Source organism: Marmota monax, unplaced genomic scaffold (assembly GCF_021218885.2).
Source record: "Marmota monax isolate L192 unplaced genomic scaffold, Marmota_monax_Labrador192_F-V1.1 WCK01_AAM20220418_F8-fsc00044, whole genome shotgun sequence".
NCBI classification, from domain to species: domain Eukaryota; kingdom Metazoa; phylum Chordata; class Mammalia; order Rodentia; family Sciuridae; genus Marmota; species Marmota monax.
The window spans coordinates 14,937,501-14,959,883 of record NW_026695198.1 but is presented as its reverse complement, the minus strand read 5'-3'; the positions used below and the strand labels follow the sequence as shown (position 1 = coordinate 14,959,883).

General features: G+C 32.0%; 1 protein-coding gene across 9 annotated transcripts in view; it reads left to right on the top strand.

Annotated features, from left to right (window-relative positions):
• The window catches only part of Cspp1 (centrosome and spindle pole associated protein 1), a 110,274-nt gene that overhangs the window by 37,638 nt on the left and 50,253 nt on the right, over positions 1–22,383 (top strand). For 4 of the 9 annotated variants that reach the window (XM_058573974.1, XM_058573973.1, XM_058573972.1 and 1 more), the window contains 9 exons: positions 2,604–2,702; positions 4,037–4,104; positions 10,202–10,295; positions 11,244–11,301; positions 11,768–11,809; positions 13,220–13,428; positions 15,288–15,409; positions 16,149–16,227; positions 21,659–21,788. In XM_058573974.1, the coding sequence (XP_058429957.1) occupies positions 2,604–2,702; positions 4,037–4,104; positions 10,202–10,295; positions 11,244–11,301; positions 11,768–11,809; positions 13,220–13,428; positions 15,288–15,409; positions 16,149–16,227; positions 21,659–21,788 (901 nt within the window). The remainder of the gene's footprint in view (positions 1–2,603; positions 2,703–4,036; positions 4,105–10,201; positions 10,296–11,243; positions 11,302–11,767; positions 11,810–13,219; positions 13,429–15,287; positions 15,410–16,148; positions 16,228–21,658; positions 21,789–22,383) is intronic. The other 5 variants (XM_046428535.2, XM_046428532.2, XM_046428531.2 and 2 more) reach the window with 2 other exon arrangements.

Genomic DNA, 22,383 nt, shown 5'->3' with positions numbered 1-22,383 from the left:
CAACTGAAAGTCCAGGAAGTCAGTCACAAGTTCTTGGGTGATTTTTGAACAAAGTTTTGAATGTCTAAGTGACCTTTAATTCTAGGATCACAAATTATGCTTTAAGATATTTGTAGCTTAATTTCTCTGTGTTAAAATTTTCATTGTTATAGATAATCTTTTAATCATATCAATTAATTTCTTTTGTGTGTTGTACTGTGGGTTCCCAGGTTTGGTGATTTGCTAGAAGATGGGACTTTGTATATAGTTATATTAATGGTTATGATTTATTGCATCAAAGGATATAAGGAAAAATGAGCTAAGGGAAAAAGTGCATTTTGACAAAGTCAGAAAGAAACCAGAGAGGCGCTTCTAAAAGTCCTTTCCCAGTGAAGTCAAACAGGAAATGCTTCATTATTCCAGCACTGAATTGTGACAACCAGGAAACTCATTTGAGACTCAGTACCCAAGATTTTTATTTGGGGCTGCCCAGGGTTTTGTTTGGGGCGAGTCATGTAGTTACTGCTTTTCTAGCTGTATTAAAATTTGAGACTCCCTGAAGGAAAGAGGTGTTTCAGCATGAACTATATTGTTTGTGTAAATAGTTTAGGAATATTGAGCCATTCTGGGTATAGTGAGAACCCTTTTTAAACTCTTATGTTCCAGGTTCTAGCGTAGGGTCACCTGTACAATCCAAGCTTTCTAAGAATAGTCGGTTTCAGACTTGCACTGTTAGATCTTCTTCACATGTATATTTGTAGAGATCTAATATAACTAAATCTGGTTACCTGGCATTGTTAATTATAAATTTGAATTTGAGTTTATATTTATCTCTTATTTCAGTAGCAGAAATAGGGAATGATCCTAAACTGATGTGTGAGCTCAAGAGATGCACCTAGGCTTTAGGTTAGCTAAAACCAGCTTTTTTTTTTTAAAGTAAATTGACGTAATTTTGAAATTCTTTTTTAAAAGGGCCTGTGAAGAATTCAGTTTTAGATGTGATGAAAAGTGGAAACCATAAATGTATCATGCCAAGTCAAGTTATTAAGATTAAAATATTAATAGTTTTTTCTTTGCAGGTGATATTAACAATGGCTTGTGTGATAGAAACAAAAGAAAGACTTTTATATGCTTATGCAATGGAGAATAAAAAGTTCCTTTTTTAAAACAAAAAATTACCAGGTTCATTAATCTGATAATGAAATTCATCTAAAATATTGAGTACTTAAACAACCATGTTTCTTCTATCAGTACTGTTGAGAAAGATTTGTTAACTCGAATACTGGTTTTCATGGGGTTGGTCAATGTTGGTGTAAAAAGTCATGTTGTTTTCTGTGGTATGAGAAATTAATATTAAAAAAAATCAGTGTTTGCCAAATGGAAAAAAAAGTTAATTAAAAAACATTTTTTCATTGTTATTTTCCAAAAAGGTTTTAAAGAAGAAAATTTAAAAAAATCTAATCTTTCTTTTTGTTTATGAACCTTGTAACTAACATGAACTAATCATTTCAGCCCACACTTCACATTTTCCATTCAGCTTTTGGTAACATTTATTTTTTAATATGGTTTGCATTGTTGGCAAATGTCATCTTTTTCTATATTTGGGTTAATTTAATGGTAAGACTGTGACTATATTTTTAAGTTAAAAAGGTTTGTATGTGCAGTAAACAAATTTCCAGGATATGATTTTGAATTAGAAAACAATATCATTTTGAATTTCGATAATCTTTATGAGTGCAGGGACCATGTATCCCAGTGCCCAAAAGAGTTTGGCATGTACAAGGCACACAATTTCACTTAAGTGAATGATTAAAAAAAAAAAAAAAAACGCCTCAGAGCCAGTCTTAGGTGCATGCCTGTATCCCTAGCGGCTCGGGAGATTGAGGCAGACAAGTTGCAAGTCCAGCGTCAGCCTCAGCAGTTTATCAAGGCCCTAAGCAACTTAGCAAGACCTTGTCTCAAAATAAAACATAAAAAGGGCTGGGAATATGGGAATGTGGCCACATAAAACATCCCTGGGTTAAATCCTTGGTACCGAAAACAAAATAAAATCAAACAAAAGTGAACAAAAAGAACCACTCCCTGCAACAGTCTTAATATATTACCTGAATTTAACTTTAAAAATATGTCTCAACATTGTAATTTTGAAATAAAAAATTTCTAGATATTATATTGAAATGAGTATAATGCACTAGGGGCTGAGAATGTGACTTAGTGGTAGAGAGCACTTGTCTAGAATACATGAGGCCCTGGGTTTGATCCCTAGAACTGAAAACAAACAAAGAAACCTAAAACACATCCACGAAACAAATTCCCCCCCCCCCCCCGCCAAAGTCTTAGTGTTTGTTATTTTTTAAAAACATTTATTTATTTATTTAGCTGAGAATCAAACCCAGTGCCTCACATATGCCTGGCAAATGCTCCATCACTGAGCCATAACCCAATCCCCTTAGTGTTTATACTTAGAACAAACCTTATTTGAATTAATTTTAGAATGTGTTTATAACAAAGTTTTTAATACTTTGTTCCCTTTAATGATTCCAACAAAAAATGCTAAAACTCAAAGAGACATAAAAGGCCCCACTGTATGTGGAATATACTCTGTAAGCTAATATGTTTTTAAGGATGCATGGGAACAGAGGAGGGAACGTGCCTTCTATGGAGAATGATGATGATTTCACAGAACAATCAAATAAACGAATTTCATCTGCTGGAAGTAAAAGGTATAGTATGTGCTATAAATTCTGCCCTTGAGCCAGTACACTATGAAAAGCACTTGCCTAAAACTGAGTTACTGAAAAAGTAGTGTTAATAGCCTTCCTTGCTAGTGACAGAGAAATTAAGAGAAGGAAAAAAAAAGGGGGGGTGAGAACTAATCGTAAATGAAAATATATAGTACTTTTATAGCATCATTTTGAAGAACAAAGTTTTGGTTATAAAACTTGTCAAGGTGTTCAGAATGAGTCTGTATCATTATAAAGAATGAAATAATTAAGGGGGCAATAAACATAATTTAGTGGATTAAAAATCAAGATATCCTATGAGGGTAGGAAGGATAGTAGAATGAATCAGAAACTATTACCCTAGGTACATATTATAACTATATGCCCAATGGGATTTTACATCATGTATAACTAGAAGAATGAGAAATTATATTCATTATATATGATGTATCAAAGTGCATTCTACTTCATGTATAACTAATTAAAACAAATAAAAAAATTAAAAAAATATAGATATCCTGGAGTTATGGTAATGCACTTTAACTGGAAATATAGTGAAGATATTCCTGCAATGTAAATTTTTCTTTTAGAACTTTATTTTTGTTTTTTTTTTAGCTTATAAAGTAGATAATATTTATGTTTACTTTGTAAGATTAGTGCTTATATATTTGTTGAAAAAAAACTGTTAATAGTTTTTATCATTTTGGTGGCTTTCCTGTTCATACATAAGAATAAATAGTTCTAATCTATAGTATAGAAAGAAAATAGTATTGTCATATGTCAAGAAATGTGTCTATTTTTTTTGAGGATATGTAATAATATACAAAGAATACTTGCAATAATGGACTACTATTTGGTTCTAATTAAGTTTTTGTTGAGGGATTTATCCGTTTTTTTCCTTCTTCTTATCTTCCAAGGAAGGTTTTTTTTTTTTAAATTTTTATTTTTAAAGGGGTGATCTTTTCCAAGTTGTTTATTGGTTATACTGTTTCTTCTTCTTTTTTTAGGACTTATTTATGTGTACTTATTTTCCTGAGTGGATAATTTATTATGAGAAAGATTTTTATTTTTTGAACTGTAAATCCAGTGAAGCTGGATGAGTCTAAATACATTTGGAATCTCACTATATAAATAATTGAAATGTTATGACTTTACCTTACCTTTAAAATTTGGAATCTCACTACATAAAGAAATAAAATTTTATGATTTTTACCTTACCTTTAAAAAGATATAAATATTATACTGTTCTAGCACTTGGAAAGGCTAGTAACTTATACCTACATTTTATTGAAATTTTGCTTCCTGCAAATAATTTTTTTTTCTTTCTGTTGTAGTGCTCAAGATAATGAACCATCCAAATCTACTAGAGATATCTGTAGTCCTTTTGCAGGAATGCTTTTTGGTATGTACAAATTTCCAATAGATTAGTCTTTTGCAGAATGTTGTATAAAAGGTTTTTAGTGAGAACTCAGTATTGTAAGTAGTACTACTTTTAATAACAGTAGAAAATGTTTATCCAGTGCTTATTTCATGATAGGTACCATGCTAATCATTTAACACACATTGTATAGTTCTGTGTATAACTGTAAAGCTAATTAGCTTATTTGGTGTGTGTTTTCTATAAATTCTGTAGTTGATGAATGAAACTTTGGTTTTAGTTAATAGGCTTTTTTGTTTGTTGGGGGTACTGGGGCCTTCTAGATGCTAGGCAAGTGATCTGCCACTGAGCTCCCCAACCCTTTAAAAATTTTTTTATTTTGAAATGGGATCTCATCGGGTTGCTCAGGTTGGGGTTGGATTTACAACCTTGTTGCTTCTGCTTCTTGGTTCATGTCACTGTGCCTGGCTAGTAAAAAGCTTTCATATTTTATTAGCATTTTTTTTTTTTGATACTAGAGATTAAAACCAGGGACACTTTACTATTGAGCTACATATTCAGTTCTTTTTATTTTATTTTGATACAGGGTCCTCAGTTGCTTAGGGTCTTTATAAATTGCTAAGGCTGGCCTTGAACTTGTGGTCCTCCTGTCTCAGCCACTCAAGTTGCTGGGATTTCAGGCATGTACCACTGTGCTTCACTTTATTAGTACTTTGTTGTAGCATGGCTCTTTTTATACTATTTTATATGTGATTTTTTTCCCTATATTTTCTTGTTTCTTCAGCTAGCACAAAACTACCTTCTATTTTAGTTCAATTTCTTCGAATTGATCCATTTTTTTCCTTTGTTCTTTCCGTATAGTTTCTGAGAAGGTGTTTTGTTCAAATAAGGATAATGGTCTAAATTTTATATTTGTTTTTTCAGAGGTTTAATTAGTCAGCTTTCTGTTATTGTGACTAACTGAGATAAACAACTTAAAGGAGGAGGAAAGATTTACTTTCAGAAGTTTTAGTCCAAAGTTGCTTGGCCCTATCCCTGTGGGCTCCTGGTAAAGTAGAACATCGTGTGACAGGGACTGTGTGGTAGAGCAGACAAGCTTATCTCATGGTAGCCAGGAAGTAGCCAGTGGGGCAGGGATGAGACTTGATTTTAGTGTATGTCCTTAAGTGACCTACTTTCTCCCACTAGACTTTACAGTTTCTACCACCTCCTAATAGTCCTCTCAATTATGAACCCATTAGTAGATTAATCCATTGATGAGATCAGAGCCCTCAAGATCCCAAGAGCCCTCAAGATCCCAAGAGCCCTCAGGATCCCAAAAGCCCCACTTCAGAACATTGCTGTACTGGGACCAGGCTTCAGTCCATGAGTCTTTTGGGAACATTCCAGATCCAAATGATATAGAAGTCAAGGTCTTTCCAGAATATAACTTTTGAATTTGCTATATATTACCCTTGTCACAATTTCAGAAGTTGTATGAAGAGAACATTGTTTCCTGTTTGTACCTTTAAATACAAAAGAGGTCTGTTCTTTGTCTGAAAACTGTTAAAAAAATTAACTGAATTTTGGTTTTAATAAAATATGTGAAGAAATTGGATAACATGTTAGGCTTATTCAACCTAAAAGCTGTCAGTAATTTAAATCTTGGCTTCGAGACATATAATCATATTATAATCTCAGACTTCTGTTTCCTTGAAATGGCCAGATAAAAAAATGGCATAGCATCTAGAATTTCATTCTAGTATAAAGTTTATGAGAACTGACCAGTTTAACCTGGCTATAGATTATGTTCTAAAGATATAGTTATTACATGGTAAAAATAGGAGAAATGCCTTTCTAAGCTGAAAACTAAGTGATAATTTTATGAATAAAAATATTAAGACTCTGAAATTTTAAAAATGAACAGCATGAATTTATCATTAGTGTAATTTGGGAATTGTTTTTGACTATTTAGTGAGATAATTGACTTTATTTAATATTTGGACCAAATTGTTAAAAGTCATTTTCCCCCAGACTATATTTGAACATACCTGCAGTGTTCTTAATCTCTAGAGGCAGGGCATTCCATCTTTAGGCAGCTCTGATTGTTAAGATATTCTCATTTCAACTGAATTGAAATTCATCTTCCTATTTTGCTGAAAGGACCTCATTTCTGGCCTTTACTTTTTTGAATATGTATTTTATAATGTGTCACCTTCCTGAATATTTTGAGTCCTAAGATGTTTTCAATCGAATTGATTAGATTCTCAGGTAAGCTATTTTATGCATAGATAATTTTCTGTGTCCATTTTATAACATAAAAGCTTTAATTTTATATTCTTTACTTATACTGTCATCTGTATATATGTGCATATACATGCACAAAATTTGGTAAATATATGCATAATACATTAGTGTGTTTATTTTCATCCTTAACAAATAAATAGTTGACTGTTTGGAGTGAAATAACAATGTATTGTGAGATTTGTAATAGAATCAGGGTTATTTAGAAGTAATATATAAATTGCCATGTGTTTGGGGATTTTTCCTTTTGTGTTTAAAAAAACTTTTTTTAGTTGTAGATGGACATAATACCTTTATTTTATTTATTTATGTGGTGCCGAGGATCGAACCCAGTGCCCCATGCATGTGAGGAAAGCGCTGTACCACCGAGCCACAAACCCAGCTCTCCTTTTGTATTTTTATTCAATGTTTGTTGTCTGAGAGCCTAATTTATATAATTTCATAAGTTTATATAATTTAAATTATTTCAAGTTTGTTGAAATTCTTTAGTAAAAGTCTCAGAATATAGCCTATCTTGGTAAATGTGTTAGGTGTACTTGAAAGAATGTGTATGGTGTATTTGTTAAGTGTAGTGGTTTATAAATGTCAATTAAATAAAGCTGATTAATAGTGTCTTTATGTCATATATATCCTTAATGGTTTTTCTCTGCTTCTGCATAGAGGAAAGTATTAAGTTCTCTGACAGTGTTATCTTTAGTGTGAGGCTTGGATTGTTGTAGGGATATTCTCAGTGTTATTTTAGGTTTTCAGCAATGACCCTGATCTTCTAAGAGTAGCAAACTTTTGCTTTGTATGAGTGTAGGACGCTGAGTCTAAGGCATTTTTCTGCCTCTCAACAGTAGATTATGGCTTTTGCTTTTGTATGAGAGAAAAGTCTGCAAAGTGGATAATATTTTGTGCCTAAGTGCCACAGATATTGCCCCATCCTAAGCTTTTTGATAAGCATCTGGTGGAGGCTGGCAAGTGAGTACAGATTTCTCTGTGTCTGGGGCTTCCAGGGATTCCATATCTAACCCACACATGGACTTAAGAATTTAATAAAGTTTCTATTGTTTTCTTACCTGCTTTTATGGTGGCCACCTCTTAAGTTAATTGTCCCATTTCTTCATGTATTGTTTTTTGTATTTGGTATTTATTTCATTTGGTTGCTTATAAATTTAGCTCTCTGATGAGCTTTTAAAAAGTTATGATTTTGTTAATGATTGAGCTTCTTCTCATTGTAAGATCAGAGCATAGTTCTTTTGTGGCTTTGTACTTTCTAAGCATAAGCAAAACTCCTCATTTGGTTCTTTACAGTGGCTTCCATTTTGTCCCTCATTATGTTTCTATTTTCACTTAAATTCTTGACCATAAGTATAATAGCTATTTGAATACCCTTGTCTGTTTCATCTTCTGTCATTTATGTGCTTTTTTTATATTGACTAGTTTTCTACTGGTTATGGCTTTCTCACTATATTATTAGTTCTCTATTGCATTATCACAAATTACCATAAATTCAGTGACTGAAAACAATCTACATTTATTACATCTCAAGTTGTATAGATCCAAAGTCTAGGCATTACTTAGTTAAGGTCATATATTCATGGTCTCAGGAGGCTATAATCCAGGTATTAGCCAGGCTTTATTTTTCACCTGGATGTTTGGGAAAATACCTGCTTTCATGCTCTTTCAGGGTTTTGGCAAAACGCATTTCTTTTGACTTTGAAGGCCTGGCCTTTTACTGGATGACCAGTAGCAACTCTCTGAGTTACTAAATGTTGTCTGCTGTTTCTCACCATGACTGCTCACTTGATAATGTTAGCAGTGAGAATTTCTGAACTCAAAGAGTCCTCATTCTCTTATCTGAGGGCCTTAAGCCAATTATATCAGGCCTACCCAAGATAATCTCCCCTTTAATTATTCTAAAAGTAATTGATATGTTACCTTAATTAAATCTGTAAATTTCTTTCATCCTTTCTTATTATACAGGAGCAAGTCACAGGTCCCACCTATACACAAGGATTGGGGATTATATAGGCACTCAGCAACAGGGAGCAGAAAACATAGGAACCATTTTCAAATTTTGCCTTACATCATCACATTACTCTTTTCCTAAGGAGCAATTTTTATCTTATTGAGACCTGTTTTCAGATTTAGTTAGGGACATGTAGAGTAGTACAGGAGATAGTTCAGCTTTGCTATTACAGAGTGACCTTTCTGGGGTCTTCCCTTAAAACTGTGGGGAATCACTGAGAACTCTACACTAGTTTTGGGGAACTAGAATTTCTCACTTTTGTTTCATGTCTCTGAATTTCACATACTTGTTCTCCTTTGTGTTTTTTTCTAGCCAAATGAAATTTTAATATATGAATGTTCAGACTAGTACAACGCCAAGTCTGAAGGGCACACTTCATTATGGATCTTTGCCCTGCAACTTCCAGGCATTTTATTATTCCTGAATTTTGCTCTTTACTCACTTAAGTTTTTTGTGGTGCTGGGGATCGAACCCAGGGTACAAGATATGCACTCTACCACTGATCTGCCTTTCCCCGACTCCCAGCCCTCTTTACTCACTTGAACTTGGTTTCTTGGTTCTGTTTGAGTTTTCTTTCCTTGTGCACATGGTCTGGAAATTGCATTTGGGCAGAAACTCAAATATTTATAGGGCTCACCTCATTTATTTTCCTTCTCTCCGATATTATAATCCTGTGCTTCCTGTTGTCTGTCTGGGAAATAGTTATTTTATGTTTGGATATAAAGGATTTTAACCTATAAATTAACTTTGACAAAGTTATATAATATTTTTACTACTATCTCATGAAGAAAGTCTAGTTTTCTAGTTTTTTACAGACAGTCCTGTGCTTGTTTTTCCATCCTGGTCAGAAGTAGAATGGAGGTTTACTTTAATTATAAAACACCCTTATTAACTTGAACATAATTCATGTTACTACTTGGGGAGCTTCACTGTTGCTGATGTCTGTGCTGAATGGACACCCACTAATGGTTGAGAGACCAATAATTAAGGCAGTAGACAAATGGCTGATTCTATTGAATTTTGATACTTACAATTTACGAAGCATTTAGATTGTACATATCTACATTAAGAGATTATTTTGTGGCACTAATTTATGCAATAATCATAATATTCTTCCCTGGATCCAACTGTTTAATCAACTGAATTTTTACATAAGTGATACCAAGGTGAGAGGTTTGTATTGTTTTTCTTTTTTCTTTTTTTTCCCTGTAGAATGGAGGTAGCCATTGACGTTTTTGGAGCAATAATTAGTGTTGTATTTTAAGACAGTGAATCTTATGTAAGTGTGCTTCCATGTATTGGAGTACAGAGAAGGGAATTTGGGAGAGTTATTGCTGCAAGGTTAATGGCCTTTTGAATAGTAAGGAAGGGCCTCATGTGTTGAATAAGAGAGGATGAGCAAAGTTATAGAAAGGTGTTAGAGCTTCTTATTTGGGCCATTAACAGAAAACAAAGAGGGGAGCTTCATTTTGAGAGGTCCATTTTGAATGGATATTTGTTAAATTTAAGAGGTTTATGGAGTTATTAACTACATTATTAGAAAAATGGGGATGGGATTAGAATATTCTGTTATTTAGGAAGATTTTTGACTAAAGGTAGAGGCTTAGAATTACTAATGTATTTATGTTTGACACATGGTAGCATCTCATAAATTATGAAGTTAATTGAAGAGGTACTGACACATGTGATTATTTTTCTGTACTTGAATATTTAGTAATTACTCTTTGATATAATTTAAAATGAAGTTTTTTTTTTTTTTTAAACTGAGTTTGAGTTGTATGCTACTTGAGTTGTAAGACTGCATTTTTTCTTACCACTATCTAGGAGGTGAAGATCGGGAAGTTATTCAGAGGAGGAAAGAAAAATATAGACAAGAACTATTGGAACAAATGGCTGAGCAACAGAAGAACAAGAGACGGTAATGAAAGGTTTGCATTTAACACAGGTGTTTTGAGTTTAAAAGACTTGCATAAAATGACATGATGGTAAACTAAGGAGCTGTTTTTTCTAATATAATCTTTCATTTGTAAATCACTTGTAATTTAATCATTTGATTGTAAATCAGTAAGGAAAATGAAACAAATACTATGAGTAGACTTTGTTATAGATGCATGAGACTGTATGTATGCTATAAAAGCCTTTTCATTTCCTTCCTAAATTTGCTGTTTTTGTGTTTGAGTAGTGTTTAACATTATCTGTATGCCCGTTGCATTATCTTTTACATAGTAAACAGATACAAAAGTATGCGGCCTTTTTTCATTTTGATATGGTAAGCACACCCCCATATGCAATATAAATATAAACATATGATGAACTACAGGTATTTATATTGTATACAAGTCTCAGTGTTTGTTGTCTTGTACAAATATCTGCAAAATAGTAGATATGAAACAGGACATTTGGATACTAGAGAATTTGAGACTTATCATCCTGTAGTACCCTGGAACCTTAAGAGGAAGCTAATATCTGCTATCTGATGCTGGCCATCTTTAATATTGATTTCTTAAAAATTCGTATTAGAAAGTTTGGTTGTAAATTTTATCCTTCTTTTTGGAAACTGAAAATACATATGTGCCCTAAAAATAGTTGTTTAGTTTCATAAAGATTAGTTTTACTTTTGTATTTCATTTGGTGTGAATTATCTTTGAATTGTCTTCAAAACCCACTGGTTTTGAATACTTATTCTGTCAGTTACATGTAAATCCCAGTTTACTTTGCACCAGGTCAGAAAATTTGATTTTTTTGGTATTATTTAAAACTTCATTGTTAAAGTAATTATATTCGAAGACTTTTGTTTCCATAATGGTTATAATTTAGATAGTGTTTATAATAACTTTTTAATATACAAAACTTTAATTTTGTTTAGAGAAAAAGATTTAGAACTCAGAGTTGCAGCTTCTGGAGTACAAGACCCTGAGAAATCGGTAAGGGTTCCTGGCATCTTCTAATATTTCAATTTTTAATTCAAACAAGCCTTTTGAAATCAGTGGTAGGTAGGGATAGAGAATATTGGGGAACTCTAAGATTAGATCAGTTTAAACAGAAATTAATTCAGTCCTTATGAAATATAAATCTTAACTCTTATTTTTTATTTTCCTAAGAAAATTTTTTCTTTTTATTTGTGCATCATTTTTAATTTGTTTTTAATTAGTTCTTTACTTTGTCATATATACTATTCAAAAGGCAAGTTATCTCAGTATAACTTAAAATCATGTGAATATTTTTCTTGGATATGTTTTAGCTACTTGCTTTTCTTATATGAGAGTGATTTCCAAAGAAACTGAAAGCTTTAATTCTAGTCTCTAAGCATTTTAGTAATTGTTATTTAATGTAAAACTAGAGAGATAATAATCCTATTTTTACTTTAATTTTGCAATTCTCATCATTAAGTGGAATGAATTACTCACATCATTGCAGTTAAGTAAGAAGGAGGTAACAATTTATTGCTCTTACCACAATGTACTTTTTTTGTAGTTGAATATATATATATATTGTGTGTGTGTGTGTGTATATGCGTGTGTATATATATATATGTATGTATACATATATATGTGTGTGTATATATATATGTATGTATACATATATATGTATGTATATGTATATATATGTGTGTGTGTGTGTGTGTGTGTATATATATATATATGTAGTTTATTGAGGGAAGTGTTTGTTTCATCTTTAAATGATGGTTATTACCTTTAATTTCATTAAAAAGTTAATTCTTTAAAAGGGATACAGCAAATCCTTATAATTATTCTATTTATTATTCAAGTTTAGGCAGTTTCTGATTGACTTTCACTAAGTATATATCCTTTAGGTTATTTATCTGTTTTTTAAAAGTTTAATACTAGAACTGGAAATATAGCTCAGTGGTAGAGTATGTGCTTAAGTAATAAGCCCAGTACTCAAACCCCAGCAGATGAAAGTTTAATACTGTAAAAGTATCTCCCACTATGTGCTTCTGACTGTTCACAGAATAAGGTTTGTAGATTAATGTGAGAAGAATACCATGGCAGAGAAAAAGAAGAAAAATTCCAAAGCTAAATATATTTTCTTCCATCAATATATACTTCTGAAGTAGCTTTTACATTCCTTTTATAAACTAGAGCTTTTTAATTTGAGAGATTGGTGTGTTAAATTTTAGATTGTGTGACAGATGTTATTTATCTTTGAATTGAAACTCCTAAAGGGTGTCAAGTTGATTTATGAGAATAAATGTTAGTAACAGTAATTGAAATAGTAATTGAACATTATTTTTGGGTTTATATTTGATGTTCAAATCAAATTATAATAAGTCAAATAATCAAATAATAATAAATGTAGTGCTAGAGTAGGAATTAACAAACTGTGGTCTGTACCCAAATCTTGCTTTTGCTTGCGTTTGTTAATAACGTTTTATTGCAGCACAGCCTCCTTCATTTCTAGGCTGAGTTTGGTAGTTCTGAAGTGACTACATGGCCTGCAAAGCCTAATATCTTTACTGTCTGGCCCTTTATAGAAAGTGTTCGCTGATCTTGTTCTACAGAGTACTTTGCTATTAGATAGAGAAGTAGCATAGAATTATGTTATAATAGAAAGAGTATTTAAAATTGGTATTTGGCTTTCGTTGTTGCCTGAATATTTATTAACATCAAGACCTTATGTGATTTATGTAATTCCCTGGGAGCCTCAGTTACTCATTTGTAAAATAAGAATTCGATCTTTAAATATTTTATAGTTATAAAATTCTGTTATTCTGTGACTGTCTTAAATGACTGTGGGGATAAAAAGGGTCTTTTGAAGTTCCTTCTGCCTCTAAATTTATGATTCTATGTTAACAAACAGATTTTTCTTTCTTTATTTTAGCCTGATAGGCTAAAGCACTTTAGTATGGCACCAAGACACCGTGAAGAGATGATTCCACCTGAAAGACCCAGAGTAGCTTTCCAGACACCTCTCCCTCCTTTATCTGCCCCGTCTGCCCAACCCATTCCTTCAGTTTACTCCATCCCTTCTCAGAATGAAGATTTGCACAATGGACTCAACAGTACTCTTGGTGAAATGGTGCCTCCCAGGTGCTTGTTTAAAATGTTTTGTGTTTTGAAATTAGGTATGGTATTGTTATATATTATGTTTAGAAGGATATGCTGAAGCAGATGACATTATCCTTCAGAGATTTTGTATCATTAATAGCTTTGCCAAATAATTTCTCTTGAAATTGATTTTTGTTGTTGGTCTAAAACTATTATAAAAACAAAGGAAATCTTTTTTTGTTGTTTAATGATGATTTATATTTGTAGAATGAATTGCTAAGTAAAATTTAGGTTTGGGTCATATTTTTAATACCTTTTATCATAAAGAAAGTATGCATTATCCTCAATTTTATTATTTCCATTTGGCAAACATTGAAGTCTTCTTTCAACTTATGCAGGAAAAGTTTCTAATATGGCTCTTTTGTTTATATGATTTTATTTTAGCTTCTTTTTCCTTCAGTTCTTTCTCTGATTATTCTGAGGCTATGCAACCCAAATGTCTGGAATAAAAGTGTGGAGATTATAAAAACTGTTATTTAGGTATTGGAGTAAAAATTCGATTTCTATAAAAGGCATCATGCTGTACTAGACTATATATATATATAAAGAAAATTCTATTAACATTGCTGTTTTCTGGTTTATACTTCCTTTTTGTAGGACTCAATCTTATTTTTTGTTTACTACTAATGTTAATGTTAACATGCTTTACATTTGCATAATGTATTTAAATCTGTAGGTTTTTGTTTTAAAACTTTTAAAGCATTGATATTTCTGGGCTGTCCTTCCTTCTTTGAGTAGGACTTGGTCTTTTATTTGTCACTAACAAATCATAGGGCTGTGTTTACTGTATTTATCAAGTGCTTCATTTTCTCTAATGGCTTCTGTACTCAAAAGACAGGGAGGGAATTGAAAGGACAGAGCATTGTGGTTTTAGCATTAGATTAGGGATCATAATGCTTCACTTCATGTCTGGAATTTGGAAAGACTGCATCTTTGTTGAACGTCAAAATTTCATTTGTAAAAGTGGAATAATAATATTTTTCTTATCTACAGTTACAGAGTTGTGAGGACTAAATATTACATAAGTCATAAAATTTAGGAGTTGGTGATAACAGTTCATTTTCATCATTGTTATTTAGTTTCTTTGTTGAAGTATCTGTTGTGAGGATAGTGAAGGTCGACACATGGAGTGACTAGTAAATATGAGAAATATTTACTACTGAAGAAAATTTAATGCATTCTTAACTCTTCAGAATCATTTTGGAGTACATAATAAAAAGGGAGAATCTGTTAAGATAAACTAAAAACTGAAAATATTTCAGATTGCTCCTTTTCTTTTTCTGTTATCTTATAGGATTTCCCTTTGCCATTTTTAGTATTAGAAAATACTGCATGGGTGGAAATACAGAGCTGTTTTCTAGTTAGTAATAAAATGCTGAAGTTGAGATTTTTCAGAAGTTTTAAGTTTATGGAATACTAAAGATTACATCAAGACTTTTACTTTTTGATATTTAAGTAATTTTTATTTCCCATTTAGGTTCATTTCCTGTGAAAGAACGTTTTATAAGCTAAAAAAAAAATGCCCCTTTCTCCAGATGGAATCATTTGTAATATATAGTTTTGTATCTTGTTTGTTTGATATTGGCACATAATGATTATTGGGTACTAAATGATTGAATATTAGCTTGTTTTTTCTTGTATAAGTGTTGTACTTGAGATTGTGAAATTTTATGCTATTTGATTTGCTTTTTAATCATAATTTTTGACGAATTAGAGCAAGATTGTGGCTTTTTCTAAACTAGTGATTGGGATTCCAGTAATGCTTTTGCAAAAGAATAATATCTTGATTAAATATTTGCAGTAAAATATGAGAAGAATTTTCCATTTTTCGTTTGATATAGGGTTGCACCTCTACCTCCACCTCCCATACTTCCACCTCTAGTTACCAACTATCGAACTCCTTATGATGATGCATACTATTTTTATGGTGCCAGAAACACTTTGGATCCCAATCTTGCTTATTGTAAGTGATCTCTAGGGTAAATATCTTTTTCCAGTGGTTTCATAAGAGGAATTGATTTTTATGCAGGGAAAAATATATAAATGAAAAAAAATCCCACAGCTTTTCTAAATTCAAGTATTATATATTGAATAACTTAATAAAGTAAGCATCTGTATCAGTCCATTTTTGTTATTATAATGAAGAGCCCGGAGCAGGCTACTTTATAAAAGATAGAGGTTTATTTTGGCTCATAGTTTTGGAGGCCAAAAATTCAAACAGTATGTACAGGCTCTTGTGAGGTCCCTCTTCTTCTGCCAGGTGCCACTGTGGCAGGAGTATACATGGATCTCTGCCCATGTAGTCTTTCCTTATAAAACCATCAGGTTTAATCATGGGGGCTCCACCCTAATCTAATTTTTAAAAGTCTCACTGTAAAAACACCACAGTCAAATTAAGTTTTCACTTTCTCATTTCTTTTAAGGGATTAAACTCCTGCATGAGGGGACAAATCAAATTGAACCAATAGCAATACTCAATTAATAACCTAGTGATATTTGATAGTTATTTCCTTTTCATCTAGATTTAAGAAATAATTATTTTGTGTTTTCTGGTGGTGATCTTTACTAAGTCCTAATCCAGAAGAACATATTGATGCTTTTACTCAGCAAATATTTCATCATGTGCTTTTTCCTTTAGGGATAAAGTGTTATTAAAAGGGTACTCTGAAATAAATGTGTTTTTTTTTTTTTTTTCTTTTCAGATGGTTCAGGAATGATAGGAGTACAGCCTGCAGCTTACGTTAGGACTCCTATCACCCAACAACTAGCACAACCTATTATGTAAGTCGTTAGTTAAAAGAATAATTCCTTTTTTCCCCTACTATTTTTATGGGTTAAAATATAACATAAAATTTTACATCTTAACCATTTTTAAGCAGACCTTTTCCAGGGGTATTTAATACATTCATAATGTTATGCAGCTATCTCCAGAACTCTTTTTAACTTGTCAACTGAAATGACATATCCATTGAACAATAATGGTATAATCCCCATGTCTCCTTCCCTTATAATCTTCTTTCGTCATAAGTCACCATTCTATATAGGTGACTCTATGACCAGTGTGATTCTGCAATCTGTAGAATCAGAAAAATGAGAAATTATACCCCAATGATTAAAAAAAAAATAAGTCACCATTCTATTTTCTATCATTTTTGATAATTGTAAATACCTTATGTGAGTAGAATCATACAGTATTTTTCTTTTTTTGATTTTTTTTCACTTAACATATGTTCTTAATTTTCATCTGTTATGGCACATCAGAATTTCCTTACTTGAAAGCTGAATAATAGGGGCTGGGGCTATAGCTCAGTGGTAGAGTGCTTGCCTCACACATGTGTGCACTGGGTTTGATCCTCAGCACCACATAAAAATAAATTAAGATATTGTGTCCATCTACAACTAAAACATAAATTTTAAAAAAGATGAATAATAGTTCATGTTATATGCCATAAATATTGTTTATTCATCCATTCATAGATATATGGGTTGCTTCCAAATTGTAGCTTTTTCAAAAAGTGCTGCTTAGTAGCATGAGTGTACAGATATTTCCTTGAGACCCTATTTTCAGTTCTTTTGTCATATATACAGAAATGAAATTGCTGGATCATGTTCATTCTTTTTTATTTATTTTTTTTGGTGTCAGGGATTGAACCCAGGGGTGCTTTTCCACTGAGTCACATCCCCAGCCCTTTTTTATTTTTTACTTTTAGACAAGATCTCACTTAGTTGCTTAGGGCCTTGCTAAATTGCAGAGGCAGGCTTTTAACTTGCTGTCCTCCTGCCTCAGCCTCCGAAGTCGCTGGGATTACAGGCATGTATCACTGTACCTGGCTGTAATTCTTTAAAAAACATTTTTAAGGCGACTGGAGGCTGTGACTTAGTGGTAGAGTACTTACTTAGCTTGCACAAGGCCCTGAGTCCCCAACCTCCTGAATTTTTTTTTTTTTTAAGGAACGACTGTACTGTTTTCCACATCAGCTATACTATCTTTTGTTCTTACCACCAGGATATAGGGGTTCCAGTTTCTCCACATACTTGTCAACTTGCTATTTTCTGTTTTTTTTTTTTTTTTTTTTAATATTAGTCATCCTAATGTTTGAGGTGGTATTTCATTGTAGTTTTGATTTGCATTTCTCTAATGATTTAGTGATATTGAACATCTTTTCCCTTATTTGGCCATATAAGAGTTTATTTCTGGGCTTTCTATTCTATTTCCTTGGTATAAATGTCTGTCTGTATCCTTGAACAACATTTTCCAAATTTGCCCTCAATTTATTTGTTTTTGACTCCAAAAGATTTCTTTGTGTAGACAAAATGACAGCTGTAGTTTTGTTTTTATTTATTTTTTAAAATTTATTTTACCCATTCTTCTAGCACTGGCCAGTGTTTACATTTAGTGTAATTCTTGTTAAGGTAGGATTTTTATCTTTCATTTTATTATTTTTTTTCTATATGTTTTATGTAAATTTTGTTTTTCTATTCCTAAGGGAGGAATTATTATTAATAGCCCCTAATTAAGGGACTTTTTGTTTTAAAAATTTAATAGCATTATATCCCTTGTTTCTTTTAGTATAATTCTATGTTTTTGTGGCTTTGCTCAGATTAAAATTAATATCTTAATTTAGAATAATTGAGTTTGGATTAATCCCAAGTTAATATACAAACTTTTTCTTCAATATAATACCATTCCTTTTCCTCTACTTGGTACTATTATTGTCAGATTACATCTTAGTATATTTAATCTCATCAACATAGTTTGGAAATTTTTGCTTTATCCAGTTGCCTTTTAAATCAAAGAGTTAGAGCATTAGTACATTTGTAATATCTTTTGGTTATATATGTAATTACCTTTACTGTTGCTCTTATTTTGTGTTTCCTTGGTTACTGTCATATGTTCTTTGATTTAACCTGAAGGGCTCTTTTAATATTTAATATTTCTTATGGAACAGGTATGTTGGGAATAATTTAAGTTTTGATTTATTAGTATCTTAGTTTTTCATTTTTGAAAGGTAGTTTTGGTGGATATAGAATTATATTGGTTAACAGACTTTTGTTTTAGCTCTTTGAATTTATCATTCCCCCATCTTCCGTCCATTGTGGTTTTTGATGAACTGTTAATCTCACTGAGAATTCCTTGTATATGATGAGCAGTTGTTTATTCTCTTGCTGTTTTCAAGATTTTCTCTTTGTTTTTATCTTCTAGCAGTTTTTGATATATGTAGTTGTGAATCTCTGAGTTTTTCTTACTTGGAGTTTGATGAGCTTAATGGATGTGTAAATATTTTTCATCAAATTTTTGACCATTATTTTTCAAGTATTCTTTTTATTTTGTGTACTTCTTCAAATATTCTTTATGTCCTTTTCTCTGTTTCTTTACTTTCTGAGACTCCTGTTACACATATATTGGTTCACTTGATGGTGTGTTCTACAAGGTTTCTAAGGCTTTGCTCTTTTTTTTTTTTTTTTTTTGTGGTGCTGAGGATTGAACCCAGGGCCTTGTGCATGCAAGGCAAGCACTCTTCCAACTGAGCTATATCCTCAGCCCTCTGCTCATTTTCTTCAGTCTTTTTCTTTGCATTTTAGACTAGAAAAACTCAGTTGATCTGACTTCAAATTCACTGATTATTTCTTCTGCCTGTTCAGATCTGTTGTTGAGTTCCTCTAGAGACTTTTTAAAAATTATCAGTTGTTAAACTTTTTTTTCCTGATTTTTAAAAAATTCTAATTTGTTTTATATATGATAGCAGAATGCATTACAATTCATATTACACACATAAAGCATAATTTTTCATATCTCTGGTTGTATACAAAGTATATTCACACCATTCGTGTGTTCATACATGTACTTAGGGTAATGATGACCGTCACATTCCACTGTCTTTTTTACCCCCATGCTCCCTTCCTTTCCCTCCCACCCCTTTGCTCTATCTGAAATTTTTATCCTTTTAACTCTATCATTTCTATTATGTTTTAAAAAATATTTCAAAAAATTTTTCTCATTGATAAACATTGGTAAACATTGTTCTCATAATTTAATTCTTTAGACATGGTCTCCTTTAATTCTTTTGATGTATTTCTAACAGCTATTTAAAAACTATGTTGAGTAAATCTAAAGTGTAGGATTTTTCAGGCTTTGTATTGACTGTTTTTCCTCCAGCACGTGGCCCATACTTCCTTTTTTTTTGCAAGTTTTGTAATTTGTTTGTTGAAAACCATACATTTAGAAGCTCTTTCCTCCACATGCCTAATTTTTATTACTGTTTGTTGTTTTTTGTTTTCCTGGCTACTTTTTAAGTACCTCTTGTGGCTAGTTAATCACTGAAGCCCCTTTTAGGTTAGCTTAATAGGTAAGCTCATGGTTGGACTGAGATTTCTGTAAAGGTCTTGAACCAATAAGTCTCTCAGCCTGCCAAGGGGTTCTGTGTGTGTGTTGAGACAAGCCTTCAGTATGCAGGCAGTTTATACCTTTGCTTTAGCTTTTACTTCCTGTATGTAGAGAACCTCAGTGCCAGCCAGAGGTGAGAAATTATTCTTGGAGTCTTTCTGAGCACTGACCAGATGCACTGAATGTGGCTTTCTAGTTTCCCAGAAATATGTTGGAGCTTTTAATGACTATAAACATACCATTTCCCACATTTTTTACTTTACTTTTATTGGTCAGTTTTTTGCTTCTCCGAATTGTTAACATTGCCTTAGATTATTAAACATTTGCTTTCTGCAAATATATAGGGGCATTAATGAGTATTGAATGAATTAAATATGTAAAGTGTCTAGAACAGTGTCTGACATACTAATTGGTGTTAGATATAGTCAATATTATAAAATTAACTACTACAGTAAAAAAAGGAAGCTATGTGATATTATCAATTGGCACAGAATAGGTATTAATAAAATTTAGTGTTCCTAGTTTAATCACTATTAAATACATAACTCATGAAAGTATAAATATGAAAAATCTATATCATTATTTTAATGATGATACATTTAAAATATTTTTGAGATTGTTCTAACACCGCTTTTTTTCATAGCCTAATTGTATGTGGAGCAGATTTATAGAGAAAGGAAGGACATAGATACATGGATGAGAAAAGAAGAGAGAAAAATAGTACTATTTATAAAAGCATATGCAGATAAAATATTAGAATTAATAAGAGTTTTAGTAGAATTACTGTATACAAAATTAATATATAAAAATAGTTGTAGGACATGGCGGTTTCTTAAATAAAAAGTTACTGTATTCTACTCCTGTGCATACAATCAAGATAAGTAAAACATACCTACAAAGACTTGTTTTGAATTTTCATAGCGTTATTTATAAAATCAAAAAGTAGAAACAGTTTGTATGTCCATCAACTTGTGAATATGGATAAAGAAAATATTTTATATCCATCCAGGCAATGAAAATACTATTTAGCAATAGAAAGGGTCGAACTACTGATATAACAGAGCAACCTCAAAAATATGATCATTGAAGGAATCCATACATATTGTGTGGTTCCTTTTATATAAAATGTTCAGACAGAGAAAATCTGTAGACAGCAATCAGGCTACTTAGTGATTGGAGGGGGCGAGGGGTGGGGATTGGTTGAGATGGATTTAAGGGATATTTTGTGGATTATGGAAATGTTCTAAAACTAGATTGTGGTGATGATGGTACAACTCTGTAAATTTGCTAAAAATTATTGATCTGTATATATAATTAATACCCCTACCATTTCTTCCTTTCTTTCTGAACCTTAATCTGACTACATACATCCTAAACCCATTCTATTTGGAACAGTCTAACTTTTCACATTATATTGTTTTATTTTTGAAATGGATAGAAAGTAATTTTTAATAAGTAAGTATTTTACTAAGTAAACCATTATTTGTTATGGTGTTACTTGAGGGATTTCCTTTGTTTATTTATTTTTATATATTCAGAAAAGTGCCTAAATTCTGTGTAACTTCTTGATGAATTATCCCAAAGTGTTTTCACTTCCAAGTAACAATCACCTAGGTCAAGAAATAGATCAGCTATTTGAAAGTTTCATGGTTTGTCAAAACAGAGACAGGAGGGAAGAGTTTATGAAGAGGTTACTATAGAGAAATGCCCTCTATTTTAAGATGTTTTTATATGCTGATCTGTTTCAAAGGACTGTTGCATTTTCTTCTTGGATTTTCTTATTCTTGAATGATAGGTGAATTCAAATTAATTGTTTATTTGATGCAGCAATACAGTTGGACAGAATGAACTGAAAATTACAAATGATCGAGCAGTAAATTCAGGATTGGTCTTTGAAGATAAACCAAAGCCTTCTAAACAATCACTTCAGTCTTATCAAGAAGCTTTGCAGCAGCAGGTATTTACTTATTCATTTTGTGTCAGACATCTTTTTTTGTTAACACAATAGTCCCTTAGAACTCAGAGTATGGCAAGGCAGGGAAAAAATAGTTATAATTCAATGTAATAAGTTTTGAAGTAGATATATTGAAATGCTGTGGAAAGCATAGAATAGGGAGAGTAATCACCTGGGGTTACTGGGAAGGCTTCACATGGTAATTAATGGTTGAACTGCATTTGTATGGTGAAAAAGTTAGACATTTCTGGCATATAGGAGAATTAAATTGTTTTGGGGGAAGAGTTAGATTGTGCTGGATTGTGAAGGATTAGGTAATAAAGAGCTCTCAGGTTCATCTTGTTATGGACAGTCAAAAGAAGGAAATTTTAATCTGAGAAAAGTGAAAGGATTAGTTGATATAAACAAATCTGACTTTTAGGAAGATAACTTGTGATGTGAACAATTGGCAAAGAGATGTGGCAAAGAAATCCAGTGAGCTATTAAAGTAGTCCAGCCAGGAGGTGATGAGGCCCTGAGCCAGATGGAGAAGCAGAAGGACATCCAAGAGACAGTTCTGAGGTTTCATTGATAGGACTTAGATATAGTGAATGAGAAA